This window comes from Mirounga angustirostris, unplaced genomic scaffold (assembly GCF_029215605.1).
Source record: "Mirounga angustirostris isolate CCGP_5_RB_7025 unplaced genomic scaffold, mMirAng1.0.hap1 SCAF_5, whole genome shotgun sequence".
In the NCBI taxonomy this organism is placed as follows: domain Eukaryota; kingdom Metazoa; phylum Chordata; class Mammalia; order Carnivora; family Phocidae; genus Mirounga; species Mirounga angustirostris.
In genome coordinates this window covers 60,743,682-60,758,636 of record NW_026991713.1, presented here as the reverse complement: position 1 = coordinate 60,758,636, position 14,955 = coordinate 60,743,682, and the positions used below count along the sequence as shown (strand labels likewise).

General features: G+C 53.5%; 1 protein-coding gene across 1 annotated transcript; it reads right to left on the bottom strand.

Annotated features, from left to right (window-relative positions):
• Positions 1-1,117: 1,117 nt before the first annotated feature.
• On the bottom strand, positions 1,118-8,668 carry KRT78 (keratin 78). Its single transcript, XM_045867912.2, has 9 exons — positions 8,294-8,668; positions 7,663-7,877; positions 6,618-6,678; positions 6,055-6,150; positions 5,029-5,193; positions 4,549-4,674; positions 1,881-2,101; positions 1,609-1,643; positions 1,118-1,527 (listed from the first exon to the last, which is right to left on the bottom strand). Exons 1-9 carry the CDS (start codon positions 8,666-8,668, stop codon positions 1,274-1,276), a joined length of 1,548 nt encoding a protein of 515 aa, XP_045723868.1. The 3' UTR covers positions 1,118-1,273.
• Between the last annotated feature and the right edge of the window lie 6,287 nt (positions 8,669-14,955).

Here is a 14,955-nt window from a genome sequence, read left to right as displayed (position 1 = left end):
TCTATGAATTTGCCTTCTGGGAAGAGTGGGCTGGGCAGTAGCACCACTTCTGTTTTGCTGGGTGAGATGCAAGACTGGGGCAGAGCTGAATTGCTGGAAAGAGTGGCCGAGAAGCTGCACAGTGCCACAGGGAACCTTCATCTCTGCCCTTCAGCCTCCCCTCTAAATACCCTTGGAACCTGCATTTAAAGCTATTGCTTGGCATCAGTGCTGAATTATTAACCTGCTGGGAGCACCCCTGGAGAGGGGCCAGGTTAAAGCTCAGAGAGGTGGTGGGGCTGACATGACAAGACCCAGCTTGCTACCCTGGATGGAGCTGGAGCCAGGGCATCAGTGGGAGAGCACTGGAAGAAGGAATAGGACACAAACAAGCCCCCCCCCCACAAACCCCCATATCCCAACACAGGCTGTCTGAATTAGCCACAGGAGACTGGCCTCTGAGCCTGGTAACCACAGGCTCCAGAAGGAAGATCTGGCTCTCATGGGTGGGAGGGGTTATGCTGGAGAACCCAGAAACTGAAGGGGTCGGAGAGACACTGAACCCAGGGGCACCTGGCTGGCTCGGCCTATAGAGCATGCAACTCTTGATCTCGGGGTCATGAGTTTGAGCCCCACACTGGGCATAGAGCTTACTTTTTTAAAAAGAGAGACACTGAGTCCATTAGGAGGGCAGGATGGGGTTGATCTTGCTTGCAAGTGTAGCCCAGTCCTGCCACGGTGCCTCAATAAAATTTGTGGGAGGGAAAGAGTGGGAGAGAGGAGAGAGAAAGGGAGACCCCCTCAGGGAGAAATGGGTGCTGCTTCATTTCATAGGAGAGCTAGAGAGATGGAGGTCCAGAGGCAGGTGAGGAGGACTAGGGTGGTGGCCCTTCGTTCCAGCCCCCAGGCTCTGGTGAGTGGGCCTCAGGCCTCTCCTCTCCCCACAAAGGACAGTACTTGGCTGGCCAAGCCCACCAGGGGTTACCCAGCTCCGCCTGAGGGCTGCAGAGAGGAGAGGATGAGGCTGGTTGGCCGGAGGACAGGGCACGGTGGGCCTGGGGCGGACAGCAGGCAAATGAGACACAAACCCGTCTGCGGAGCAAGGCCAGTCTGGGCACACACTCAGAACAGTGGCAGGCATGATTTTTATTGACTTTTGCTGAGTCGCCTGTGGGCTGGCTCAGGCTGTGGGCAATGGACACGGAGCTGGCCGTGCAGGGAGGTGGGTGGTGGAGGTGGGAGCAGGGCTGAGAGGGCTCAGGAAGGCACGGGGAGCAAGTGGCTGCCAGGTCACTCAGTATGTGACGGACGTCTTCAGACTTGACTCCACCGTCTTTTTCAGGATGGTGTGGCAGCCAGAGCTGGAGCCGGACACAGAGCAGGAGCCCAAAACAGTGCCCTGCCCAGAGCCCAGGATGACGTTGGAGCCTCCGGTCACGACGCTGGAGCAGCTGGACCCAAAGCTGCCTTTCCCGCCTCCGAGTCCACAAGTGCTCCCCAGGCCACCGCTAACTCCTCCAGACACAACGGTGCTGCCTCCACCCACGGCTGCCAAGAAATGTAGCAGGGTCCCTGCAGAGTCCTCGGCTCCCCACAGGGACCGCTCTCCCCCAGCCCCCTGATACTTACAGATAGTGACCTGGCTGGTGCACCCCCCAGACATCCTGGCAGAGAAAGGAAAAGAGGAAATGCTCAGAAAGGCTGCAAAGAATGCATCCCCGGGTATTTTAGCCTCTCAGCAGATCAAATCCACAGTCCCGATTTTAAATCCCTCCCAGCAGGATGGGTTGCCCTCCGTGGCTCAGAGTGCTAGGAAGTCTCAGAATCCCCCTCAGCAAGGAGAACACCTTGGTGGCGGTCCATCCTCCTCTCCCACCTCTCCCATGTTCCCAGGTCCCCACCTGCTCTCCTCAACCTCCAGCAGCCTGCGGTAGGTGGCGATCTCCACGTCCAGAGCCAGCTTCGTGCTCATCAGCTCCTGGTACTTGCGCAGCATCCGGGCCAGGTCCTGCTTGGCCGCTCTCAGGGCGGCCTCCAGCTCATCCAGTTTGGCCCGAGCATCCTTGAGGGCCAGCTCCCCACGCTGCTCGGCATCAGTGATGGTGGTCTGCAGGCTGGCATTCTGGAAAGGGTGTAGAAATGAGGGAGAAAGTGACTGCAAGTCCAGCACAGCCTCCCAAGAAACCTACGATGGCTAGAGCTTAAAGCCCAGGGTAGACCACAATCTTAGGAGCTCAAAATTATCCATGTCCATCCCCCTCCCACCCCGTTCCTCTCATTCTAAGGGAAAGCATCTCCTCTTCTGCTTCCTTAACTCCCGGAGTGGGTTGACTAGTGTCCCCAAAAACATCATGTCCACCTAGAACTTCAGACTGTGATCTTATTTGGAAACAGGGTCTTTGCAGATGTCATTCGTTAAGGATCTCAAGATGATATCATACTGTATATAGAATGAGCCTTAAATCCCATGAGTGGTGTCCCTAGAAAAAGATGACAGAACACAGCAACAGATACACAAGGATGATGCCACGTGACAATGGAAGCACGGATGGAGTGATACAGCCGTAAGACAAGGAATGCCAAGGATTCTCAGGGCCACCAGAAGCTAGGGAAAGGCAAGGAAGGATTCTGAGGGAGCGCACCTGCCAACCCCCTATTCCATACTTCCAGCCCAGCCTCCAGAACTGAGAGAACACATGGGCTGGTGTTTCAAGTTCCAAGTTTGTGGTACTTTGTTACAGCAGCCACAGGAACCTCATCCCTTAGCACCTCTTCCAATACTTTGTCCTCTTATTAAAGTATATCAGGGGCGCCTGGGTGGCTCAGTAGTTAAGCGTCTGCCTTCAGCTCAGGTCGTGATCCCGGGGTCCTGGGATCGAGCCCCATGTCGGCTCCTGGCTCCGCGGGAAGCCTGCTTCTCCCTCTCCCACTCCCCCTGCTTGTGTTCCCTCTCTCACTGTGTCTCTCTCTGTCAAATAAATAAATAAAATCTTTTAAAAAAAAAAAGTATATCAAACCACAGGCCCCAATTTTTGGTTTGAGAAATACACTCTCTGTACTTACCTCTCTGATCAGACAGAAAACTCCCAGGAGGGCAACATCCCCATCTAATTGGCCATCCAGCTGACTGACCCGCAGGATCAGGAAAGGCATTCCCTAAGGGCTCTCATTATTCTACCCCCATTCTAGCCTCATTATTCTATTCTGTTCTATACACAAGCACCCTGTGGATGGACAACATCATCTCCAGTCTACAGATGAAGAAAATGAGGTTCAGAAAGGCAGTGAAGGGAGAGCTGGGTCCCTAACCCGGGACAGCTAGCTGCTAGCTGGTCCCCTGCTTCCAGCCCACGGGGCTCTGCAGGGACCTGGCACAGGGGAGTCCGGTCCATCATGTTTGTGCAGGAAAAGGAGGAGTAAGCGGGAGGCTGTGTTCCCAAGAGGGATTCTCGCAGGAAAAGCATGTATGCCAGAGCTGTGGCTCCCAGCTCTGGGGACGTGATAGCCCTCGTAAGTGCTGGCCACTGGGCTGAGACTGCACGCTCACAATCGCCTGGCTGAACGGAGCTCAGAAAGTAGGCTTCTGGGCTCCACCCTGAGAGGCTGATTGCCTGAGTCTGACAGAGGCCCAGGAACCTGCATTTTAACCGCCACCCCAGGGAATTCCAAAGCAAGGAATTCAAATTTATGGGCAAAAACACTGTGGCAGCACGTTGGATAATAAGACCTGGTCACCTTCATCTCGGTCCCACATCACATTCCAAAGGACAGCAGGCAGGGATGGGTGGAGACTGAGTCCCGGCTTCGGAATGGGGCTCCAAGGGCTTTCCCAGGAGGGCCCCGGCTTGGGAGAGGACGGGCCACGGGAGCGCCCTGGGGGTCAAGCTGAAATGCCTGAGGAAACCGCCTGAGACTCTAGTCTCAGCTCTCAACCGTCTGCCGCTCCCAAGACCGATTCTTTGGGTTTGGGGAAAGTGAGTGCAAAGAGACTTGAAAGCTGAAGAGTCTGCAGTCCTTCACATCTAGAAGTGAGGGCTCCAGGACCAGCAAGGAACCACCCCCCTGCCCTTACCATCCTCTCCCTCCTCCTCTCCCCATCCATCCCATGCCAGGCCCCAACAGCATCACCTCCAACCTGCACAAAGACCTGCCTAAGGAAGTTTCACTCCCCCCCCATCTCACCTGGCTCTCAGCCTCCCTAACACGGAACTCAGAAAAGTCAGCACCTGGCCCTAGGGTCTCCGCTGGGCTTGAGGAATAAGAGTAAGGAAAGACAAGAATATAAGACAAGAAAGATGGATCGACCCTCTCCCCAAGGAGCCAAAAGCAAGATGTACGCTTGGCCATGGAAGGCAGGTGAGCAGCGCCCCCTGGATTTGTTCAGCACAGAACACACACAGGCTTGAAGTCATAGGAGGGAGGCCAAATTCCTCCAAAATGGGGCTTGAGGTTCTCTCCACACAAAGTATCCAAAGCTCCAGCTAGTTATCAAACCTGCACACAAAGCCAGCAATGACCCTGGCACAAAGGTAGTACAAAGGAAGACCTGGGGAGCTCTGGGAGCCTTACCTGCTTCTTGAGGTTCTCGATCTGACTCTGCAGCCTCTGACTCGCCTGCTGCAGCTGAGAGATCTGGACTTTGGTTTCCTTCATGCTGTCTCCATGAAGCCGGGCAGACGCCTGAAGCTCCTGGTACTGAAGGGGACAGAGGTGACACCATTGGTTAAGAGGACCCTCACCTCCGACCTCAAGACCATGAGAAACACCATGTCCCCAGTTCTGTGCCTCCTCACGTCCTCACTTGGAATGCGAGTTAAACGCTGAAGCCAGGACACGGCAGGATGAGCTTGCAACAGTCCAGACTGGTCTCCCACGGTTTCCCTGCACTGCCCCCTTCCTGGAGAGGGGAAGTGGCCATGCCACCCAGCCCTGGAGCTCTGGGGAGGTTATCAGAACTGCCTCAAGGGGACCGAGTTGGACGACCCCTGTGGGGTGTGGGCAGGGAGACCCAGCCTTTTCCCGCCCAGTGCTGCCCCCCAGCTCCGGCACCTTGGTCTGGTACAGCATCTCCGCCTCTGCTTTGCTGCTCTGGGAGATCTCCTCATACCGGGCACGGACCTCCGCGATGATGTCGCTGAAGTCCAAGCCTCGGTTGTTGTCCATGGACAGCACCACGGATGTGTCACTGGCCTGGGTCTGGAGTTGGCCCAGCTCCTGCTGGGAAGACTGACTCAGTGTCTACCTGCCCCCTCTCCCTTTCCCCCTGGAGCCCCAGGCAGGGGGGCAGGATGCCTGACTTCCTGCCCGTGAACTCCATCAGGGGGCAGCCCTCATTCCGCTGGGTGGTTGGGCATGCCCTGCTCCCTGCTGTCTCCTCATCTGAAAATGAGGGTTGTAGGAGGTGGTGTCTAATGCCCCTTGCAGCATGGACATGAAAGGTAAATGTCCTGCAAGCTCGAAATCACCTGGTTCCCATCACTCCTCTGACTGCTTATCACACCCCCTTGCTCTCCTTCTCCTGCTCCGACCCCCATGGCCTCCTTACTTCCATAAAGATACCAGCACTGGGGGCCCTTCCCTCTGCCTGGAAGCTCTGGTCCCATCTGCTTGGGTAACTTCCTTACCTCCTTCCAATTTTTGCTCAAACTTTATCTTCTAAATAAGGCACTCTGACCACCCTATTTGAAATTACCACCTGCCCTACCTCCCACCCACATTCCTAAGCCCCCTCTCCCTGTTTGCCATAGCATTTTTCCTGTTTGCCATAGCATTGGTCACCTTCTAACATATTATACAATTTACTTCTTTACTAGATCTATTGTTTACTGTCTGTTTCCCAACAGAAAGCAAGCGTCATGATTTTTGTCTGGTTATTCCCTAGTGTATCTCCAGTACCCACCAATCCACATGGTACATTCTCGATGTTTGCTTGTCAAATGACTGAATGACTGGATCTAAGTCACCCTAACCAGGCGTCACCTCCTGGCCACTCCCACTGTAGCCAGGGAGCCTGCTTGCCCTGTCCCCTCCCCTCACTCCCGCCGGCCCTCAGCAGACCGCCCTGCAGATCCTCACTTCTTCATAGAGTTGCCTCAAGAAGCAGATGTACTCTTGCAGAGACTCCAGCTTGCCTTCCAGCTCCATCTTGCTCAGGAAAACCCCATCCACATCCTGGGGTCAGGAAGACAGAAACCATGTACTCCCACTTCTGTTTGTGGGTCCCACTCTGGCTCAGGAGTTCTGCTCACACACTATTCAATACTCACCCATGGCTATCCCCAGAGACCCATTCCTCCTCCAGCCCCCCTTGCTCTGCTCTCCCTTTTGCCTGACACTGGCACACACCACCTTCAGGAAGCCTTCCCTGATTACTCTCAACCAGTTCTGCATCTTCCACTCCCTCCCCACCCTCTCCCACAGTGACACCCGGAGCTCATCATGGGGTCCTTCTGTCAGATCTTGCTCTGGGGTCACTGTGTCTACATAGGAGTCCCATTTCTCTGGGGGCCCCCTGCAGGCAGTGTGGTATCATGTGCTGCATTAGGGTCTCCCACCTCCCACCGTCCCAGCCCAGAACTGGGCTTTGTGCATGGTGGGTGCTCAGGATCCCAGTGAAGCAGCTGACCCCCCACCCTCACCTTTTTTAGGACCACAAAGTCATTCTCAGCCGTGGCATGCTTGTGGGCCTCCTCCTCATACCTGTCAAAATAAGTACAGAAGGACGCTGCCTGAGGTGGTGAGATCAGAGCCCATGCCCCTCCTCCGAGCATGACCTCCCTGAAAAGGCCCCCCTTGCCGCCATTAGACGCTCCCAAGCAGGACACATAACCAGCCCCCTCCTCGGCCTTTCCCATCAGGAAGTCATTGTCACATCCTGGCTACGTCCATCTCCACTCCTTCAGCTCACGTCCACTTAACCACATGAGGTTGCCAAGGCCACTTTCCTTCACGTCTATAAGGCACATTCCAACACCTTTTCTCACTCGCTGCTCACGATCGTCATGTGAAGCAGGCGTTTTGGCTTTTGTCAGAGAGAGTACATGGCTTGCCCAAGTCATCGATAATTAGGTGGCCCAAGCAGATCTAAAACCAGGTCTCCTGGGCTCTTTCCAGGACCCACTCCACCTCCCATGCCGCTGAGGCTGGCAAAGGTAAAAGGCCACACTGCTTCCCCTGCTCGCAGTCACCAAACCCAAGCCTCCTGTTAGTCCACGGCTCTCTTCACGCCACCAGGTGACCTAGGTGGGGAACCCAGAAACACAGCCCAGCTGTGAATCATGCCACACGCCTGGGGATGGTCCCACTAAATGGATTCCCTTCCACCACAGGGACCAGAGAACATCTGAGTCACTTCAGCCCACAGCCTGCTCAACAGGAATTTATCGAGGAAAAACCTGCTGAGCCATTGTTTAAAGAAGCCCCTCCCAGCCCTGACCCAAAACATGGCCCTCGGAGCTGGGTCTGTTGGAACCGAGGCTCTCCAGACCTGGGCATCAGGGACTGTGGGGCCTCCTTACCTGCCACAGGTGGGGCACTCTGAGAATCAGAGGGAATGGGATGAAGAGGGGAGGCCAGTCCTATGTCTCTGGGAGCTCAGCACGTGGGAGGCCCTCCAACTGCCAGCCCCGACCCAAACCCTCCCAGACCCCACCCGGGGCCCATGGGGCACTAGGGTTTGCCTACTTGGCCTTATACTCCTCCTCCTGGTCCTGGCAGAACTTCAGCTCGGCATCCACAGCCCTTCGCTCGCTCTGGAGCTGCTCCAGTTGCCACCTGAGCTGGGCCAGGTAGCCCTCAAAGAAAGACTCCAGGTCCGGGGGGCTGTCACTCACCCCCTCCTGCTGCAGCAGCTCCCACTTGGTCTCCAGGACCTTGTTCTGCTGTTCCAGGAAGCGAACCTGCCGCCCAAGCAGAGGCTCCCTGAGGCTCCCGTGGGGCTCCCTGGCCACAGGCTCTGGCGAGGAAAGCCTCAGGGGCCCTCCAGTCAGCCCACCGTTCCCCTACCTCCCAATCCAGCCTGGGCAGGGGCAGCCTCGGGCCCTCCCAGGAGACTCTGAGCACGTCAAAATGATGGGGATGGCTAACAGGGGAGGGTCTACTGCTGATCAGCTGTTCTCCGTTCCTGAGCCCCAACCATAGAACAGCGGGGCCTCAGCATAATCAGAGAGCCTGCAGTTAGACCACAGGAAGGACTTCTTTGCTGCAGAAGTGATGAGAAAAGTGGTAGCAGAGCAGACTTCCCCATTCCCAAATCCATGGAGAACAGTTCCTCCGAGGGAGGCCGAGAGAGGGGCTTAGCCGAGTGGACCCTCACCTTGTCAATGAAGGAAGCAAACTGGTTGTTGAGGGTTCTGATCTCTTGGGTCTCCTGAGTCCTCACCGCCTGGAACTGGGGGTCGATCTCAATCTTCAATGGGGTCAGCAGACTATTGTTGATGGTCACTTCCCGGATGCCCCCCAGAGGGCACAGGGAAAGCCCGGGCCCACCACGGCCCTCCCCACACTGCACCCATGGTCTTCCCCCTGATCCCCAAGCCCTCCCACGAGAGGGTCCTCTGCAGCCCCCAAAGGAACTAAAGCTCCTGCTGCTGAAGCTGCCCCTGCTGCCACCTCCACGGCCCCCCAGGTGAGCAGAACAGGCTGAGTGAGCACTGAAGCCCCTCCAGGCCTGGCATGACGAGGGAGACATGGTAGAGACGGAAGGTCACACGGCTGCAGACAGAGGATAATCGAGGTATGTGAGGTCCTGCCCTGAGGCCCCAGCACAAGACTTTTATCCCCTCCCATGCCTGGGCTGGGCCTCGGGGAGCAAGATGCTCTGGGCCTGACTGTGTCTGTCACTGGCTCTAGCTGACCTATTCTGACACGCCTGGAGGATAGGGGCCCAACACGTGCAGAGCCCAAGGGAGAGGAGGCCCAGACCCTGCCCTCGGAGCTCCCAGGCCAGCAGGAGAGCTGGGCACGTCCCGAAGACAAGGAAGCAGCCAGAGACCTGGACTCCAGTGCTGGAGGTGGGGAGCGATGGCCCTGAGCCATCACTGAGAGTCATTCAAGGAGGGCTTCCCAGAGAAGGAGATGGGGGGATGGGGAAGAAGAGAGGGGGTTCCGTGGAGCATCTGAGTGCCCTGGCCATGCTGGACAGAGGAGTGTGAAGCTTCTCAAGGGAGAATCTATCTACAGTAATTGGAGAAGGAAGGCACTTGGCAGCACTAGGAGAAGCTACGAGGTTAATAAAGGTGTTATTGCCATCGCAGGCTAAAAGACACTCCGGGATTTGGAAATGAAACAGAAAAACAGGGTGTCCGAGTCCCTTCTTTTGCTCAACCCAGCAATCATCCACAAGGCACCACCCCACTCAAACCAGCCATCTCCAACCCGGATCTGGGCAAGTGGCGCATTTCCGAGCCCAGCCTATGCCCCTGCTCCTGCCCCGGACTCGCAGTGCCAGGCGCATCCACTCAGGTCATGCATGGTCTGTGTCAGGTTACAGATCAGAGGCACCTAGGCTCTGAAGTAAAATATGTAGTTAGAAAAATACTCCCTTGGGGTGCTGGGAACAGACACAGGAACTTCGGGGTTCCCCCCCAGGATAGACTCTGCCTCTCCCTCTGGTATTCCGTGAGCCCCCCACCCAGTACAGGCCCCTTCAGAGGAGGCATTCAGCCAGCACCACTGAAACCCCTCCACTGCTGGTAAGCAGGGTGGGGCGGCTCTGATTTTTAGAAATTTCTAAAATTCCTTCTTACATGGTGGGAGGGTTATTTCTCCCTGCCTCCCAGCCTGTTCTTAGAACCTGGTAGCCCCTAAAACTAGAAGACTGGGCCTTTGATAATGCAACTCAAAGCAAGAACAAACAGGGACTCAGCGTAATGAACACTCCAGAGACACGCTATGAGGAAGCTGATCCTAGCAATGCACCCCCAGCCCAGACAACAGCAAGCAAGTCTCCCTTTCCTGCGGAGGACTGAAGCCCTTTCCTCCTTCTTCTAGCCCCAGCTGGCACAACCCTGAATGAAGCTGAATGACAGATGGACTCACGGGGAAGAAGAGGCTGGGCCTTCCGTGGGGAGAACAAAAGAGATCAAGGGACTGAGGGGCCAGGGGAGGAAGAAAAGACAAAAGATCCAAACAGGAAATCCGAGTGCACCGAGGAGGGAGAAGCATCGTGGAGCAGCCCCAGTGTCTAGAAAGAAAATCTGGGAAATGGGTTGGATCCCACTGAGGACCCACCTCCAAACCCTACCCCTGGGGACCACTTTGCAGCAGCAAGGAAGGCCAGGTACCTTCCTTCCAAGGCCCCATGCATGTGTTTGAGAAACATCTCTGTGGACTAGACTCTACTACTCCTCCCCCACCACCCAGTATTAAGGGTGGAGGACAGAAATCACAAGTGGGATGGCACCAAATCCACCTCCCTGCAACTTCCTCATATTTGTAGTGTTGCTACAAGGTCATCTGCCCAATGCCCCCGTTTTACACTTAAGGACTCTGAGGCCCCATGGGGGTAGGGCGGGGTGCAGAGACTGTGCACCCTTGGGTAACCTAAGAGATTGCACCAGATGACCTCTAAGACTGTGATCCGAGTGACTTGCTCAAGGCCACCCACACAGCTGATTAGGCTGGAGCCAGGACCACCACCCAGCTCAGACCACGGCCCCACGGAGCCACCCACTAAAACTTTGGTTGTAACTCGTCCACCACTCTATCCGGCTCAGGGTCTGACGTACCCCAGGCATCAACAGGTATTTGTTTTCAGAAATGAATTCTTATCCACGACAGTCACACCCAGGGAACTTCTTAAACCACCAGGTTCTCAAATGCTGCTGTAACATGTTTCTTTCTATTTAAAAAAAAATAAGTCAGGGGCACCTGGCTGCCTCGGTCAGTAGAGCGGGCGACTCTTGATCTCGGGGTCGTGAGTTTGAGCCCCATGCTGGGTGGAGAGCTTACTTATATACATACATACATACATACATACATACATACATAAAACGATTCTGTGACATTATAAATAAATGTGATGATTCGGTGGCCTTTTAAATAAATAAATAAATAAATCATAAATAAATAAATAATCGTGGTGACCAAGAGAATGCTAAAACAGTTTGGGGATTTGAATGCTAGGCCCCCACTGGTGGACTGACTTGTCCCTGTGCACAGAGGTGCACAAAGGGATCTCAATTCGTGCAGGGGCCGAAGGGCCCCGGTGGCTCAAATCACGACTTCACATTAAGCCCAGCAGGGTGAAGGCTCTGATGGGTTACGGCTGTCCTCAGTCTCCCCTGCTCCAGGTTAACCATCCTCAGCCATATGTCGTGCTCGGCAGCCCCTGGCCACCTGGGCCCCCCTTCGGGAAAGCGCCAGGCTGGCACAGCTTCTCATAGCTCCCCTGCGGCTCCTTCCCTCCCTGCCTCACCCTAAGTCACAGCTATCATTCCCCAGCCTCTTTCGCTCAAGCCTATCCTGTCTGCACAGCCTATTTTTTGACCCAAATGCCATTTACTCATATTTATTCATTATTTTTTCAACAAAATGTGATCGAGCACCCCCTGTGTGCCGGGGCCTGCACTGAGAATTAAGAATTTCGCAAAGGGCAAAGCCCAGCCCTTGCACCAAGAGCGCTCAGAGTCTTATGGAGAAAGAGACACGGAACAGGTCATTGGACAATATTTCATTGCTATTACAACAAGGAGAGAAAAGTATAGGGCATGAGAGAGGCCTAACCTAGCTTATCCCCTAATTTATTCTCGAAAGTGCCAGGAACACTCCCACCTCAGAGCCTTTGCACTTGCTCTTCCCTCTTCCAGGAATGCTCCTCCCCAGCTACCCACAGGGCTAAAAGTCGCCTTAACCCAAAATTGCAACCCTGGGGCCATCCCTCCTCTGACACTTTTTGTCTCTTTCTCTGCTTTCCTTCTTTCACCAGCCACTGCCTAACACAGCACGTCCTTCACCTACTCATTTTGCTCGTCAGTCTCCGTGCAGGAGAATGTGAGCCCCATGAGGGCAGACATTTGGTCCCTTTGCTCTCTTGTATATCCTCTGCACTTAGGTCAGTGCCTGGCAGACAGGAGGTTGGCAAGAAGTATCTTTTGAAGTTGAAAATAGAGCTACCATATGATCCAGCAATTGCACTACTGGGTATTTACCCCAAAGATACAAAAGTGGGGATCCGAAAGGGTACGTGCACCCCGATGTTTATAGCAGCAATGTCCACAATAGCCAAACTGTGGAAAGGGCCAAGATGTCCATCGACAGATGAATGGATAAAGAAGATGTGGTATATATACACAATGGAATATTATGCAGCCATCAAAAGGAATGAGATCTTGCCATTTGCAACGACGTGGATAGAACTGGAGGGTATTATGTTGAGTGAAATAAGTCAAACAGAGAAAGACATGTATCATATGATCTCACTGATATGAGGAATTCTTAATTGCAGGAAACAAACTGAGGGTTGCTGGAGTGGGGGGTGGGGTGTGAGGGATGGGGTGACTGGGTGATAGACACTGGGGAGGGTATGTGCTCTGGTAAGCGCTGTGAATTGTGCAAGTCTGTTGAATCTCAGATCTGTACCTCTGAAACAAATAATGCAATATATGTTAAGAAAAAAAAAAGAAGAAGGTAGCAGGAGGGGAAGAATGAAGGGGGGGAAATCGGAGGGGTAGACGAACCATGAGAGACGATGGACTCTGAAAAACAAACTGAGGGTTCTAGAGGGGAGGGGGGTGGGAGGATGGGTTAGCCTGGTGGTGGGTATTGAGGAGGGCACATTCTGCATGGAGCACTGGGTGTTATGCACAAACAATGAATCATGGAACACTTCATCTAAAACTAATGATGTAATGTATGGGGATTAACATAAGAATAAAAAAAAAAGAAGTATCTTTTGAATGAATGAATCCCCATCCAGTTTCATCTCATTGGTTTCCTTCCATCTTTCCACGTCTGGAGGTCCCTGTGACTCCAAATTCTATTCTCTGAAGCATTAGTAAATCGCCATCCACCCACTCGAGGTGGGGAGCATGCATACATTTGAGAAACATGGACATGTGTGTGTGTGTGTGTGTGTGTGTATGTACTGAACTCCTACTGTGAGCTGAGCTAAATGATACAGGACATACAAGATGGATAAGGCCCCATCCCCACTCTGAAGGAATATAGAGTCCCAGGGAGGATACACATATGAATACAGAATGGGGTGTGGCCTGAGAGGGACTGCCCGGGTCGCAAGTTTGCGTGTTGGTGTAATAGCGGGGGATTCCTCTTTTGGAGGAAACTTGACCCAGTGCCGTGGTCTTGGAGGAAAGCCAGGACAGACTCCTGTGGCCCGTCCCTGGAAACCCTCCCTCTGCGGATTTACATCTTCCCAGCCTAGGTCCTGTGGGGCCTATGCTCAGCTCTTTGGATATCTACCCAATTGTACTTTTATCCAGACCCCATTTTTTTTTTTAATTCAGCTTCCAACTCTTTTCATTGAAATAGAACTGACACCCAATGTTACATTAGTTTCAGGTGTACGCATAGTGATTGGACAAGTCTTTACGTTGTGCTGTGCTCCCCACAAGTGTAGCTGCCATCTGTCCCCATGCAACACTATGACCATACCATTGATCGTATTCCCTATGCTGTGCCTTTCATTCCTGGGACTCATTCATTCCGTAACCGGAAGCCTCTATCTCCCGTCTCCTGCATCCACTGTACCCTGACCCCATGTTCCCATCGTTCTGCAAGAACATCAGAAAATGTATCAAATGTCTCATTGAATCCCAGATAGACTCTGTCTGACCTACAAAACTACCAAGATAATATTGCCAGTGAATTATTTTACCCAACAATAAAGCAATCAATGGGGCCTGCATGCCAAGCCCCATTCTAAGAATTTTACATATATTAAGCATTTAATCCTAACAACTCTGTGAAATGGGTACTATTAATATCACCATCTTACAGAAAGGGGAACCGAGGTGCCGAGAGAACAAAGAATTTGCTCCAGGCCACGCGGCTGGTATGCCGCAGAGCCAGAACTCGAACACAGGTCATTGAGCACTGGAGTCCCTGCCCTTCCGTCACCACATTGTGCTCCTCTCAGAGACCTGGGAATATCAGTATTGAAGGACACCTTAACCACCTACAGCCCAGAGAGGTAGAACAACTTGCCCAAGGTCACATAGCAGATCCAAAAGTGAAATTCATTCCTCAAACTGCATCCATCATCAATATTAATGAAGCACTACCAGGTGCTAGACACCATGCCAGCCCAGATTAAACAAAAGATAATAGAAGTCCCTGGGGCACCTGGGTGGCTCAGTCGTTAAGCGTCTGCCTTCGGCTCAGGTCATGATCCCGGGGTCCTGGGATCGAGCCCCGCATCGGGCTCCCTGCTCGGCGGGAAGCCTGCTTCTCCCTCTCCCTCTCCCCCTGCTTGTGTTCCCTCTCCTGCTGTCTCTCTCTGTCAAATAAATAAATAAAATCTTTAAAAAAAGAAGAAGAAGAAGTCCCTGCCCTAGTGGAACTTGCAATCTAGCGGGAAACCTATGTAAAAACCAGTAAGTGCAATAAAAGTGTTGAAGGTGCCATGTACATGGTACCGTGGGGGCCTGGGGATCTTCTAGAACAGCAGCAGGTGTTCTTATTCTTGGCACTCTCAGGAAGAAGGAAAATCATCTCATGGGGTCAGGGTGAGGCTATGCTGCCCACACTTGTTCTGTTTTCCTAGTTTTCATGGGGCATTGAAGGGCTTAGTTACTGTCCTCTTGTTTGAGGGGAACCAGACACAAAAGTGTCCCTCACCTGTCTTCAACTAGCCTCCCCACCCCCACCACAGACAGCCCATGACTTTCCCTGCTCGAGTCATAGAACGTTCCCTCAGTTAGGCCTTCACAGCTGAGAAATACATGCCAAATTCTAACCCAGAGCATCCCGAACATCAGTCATTCGCCCATTCAACCCTCACCATTGTGTGGCATATCG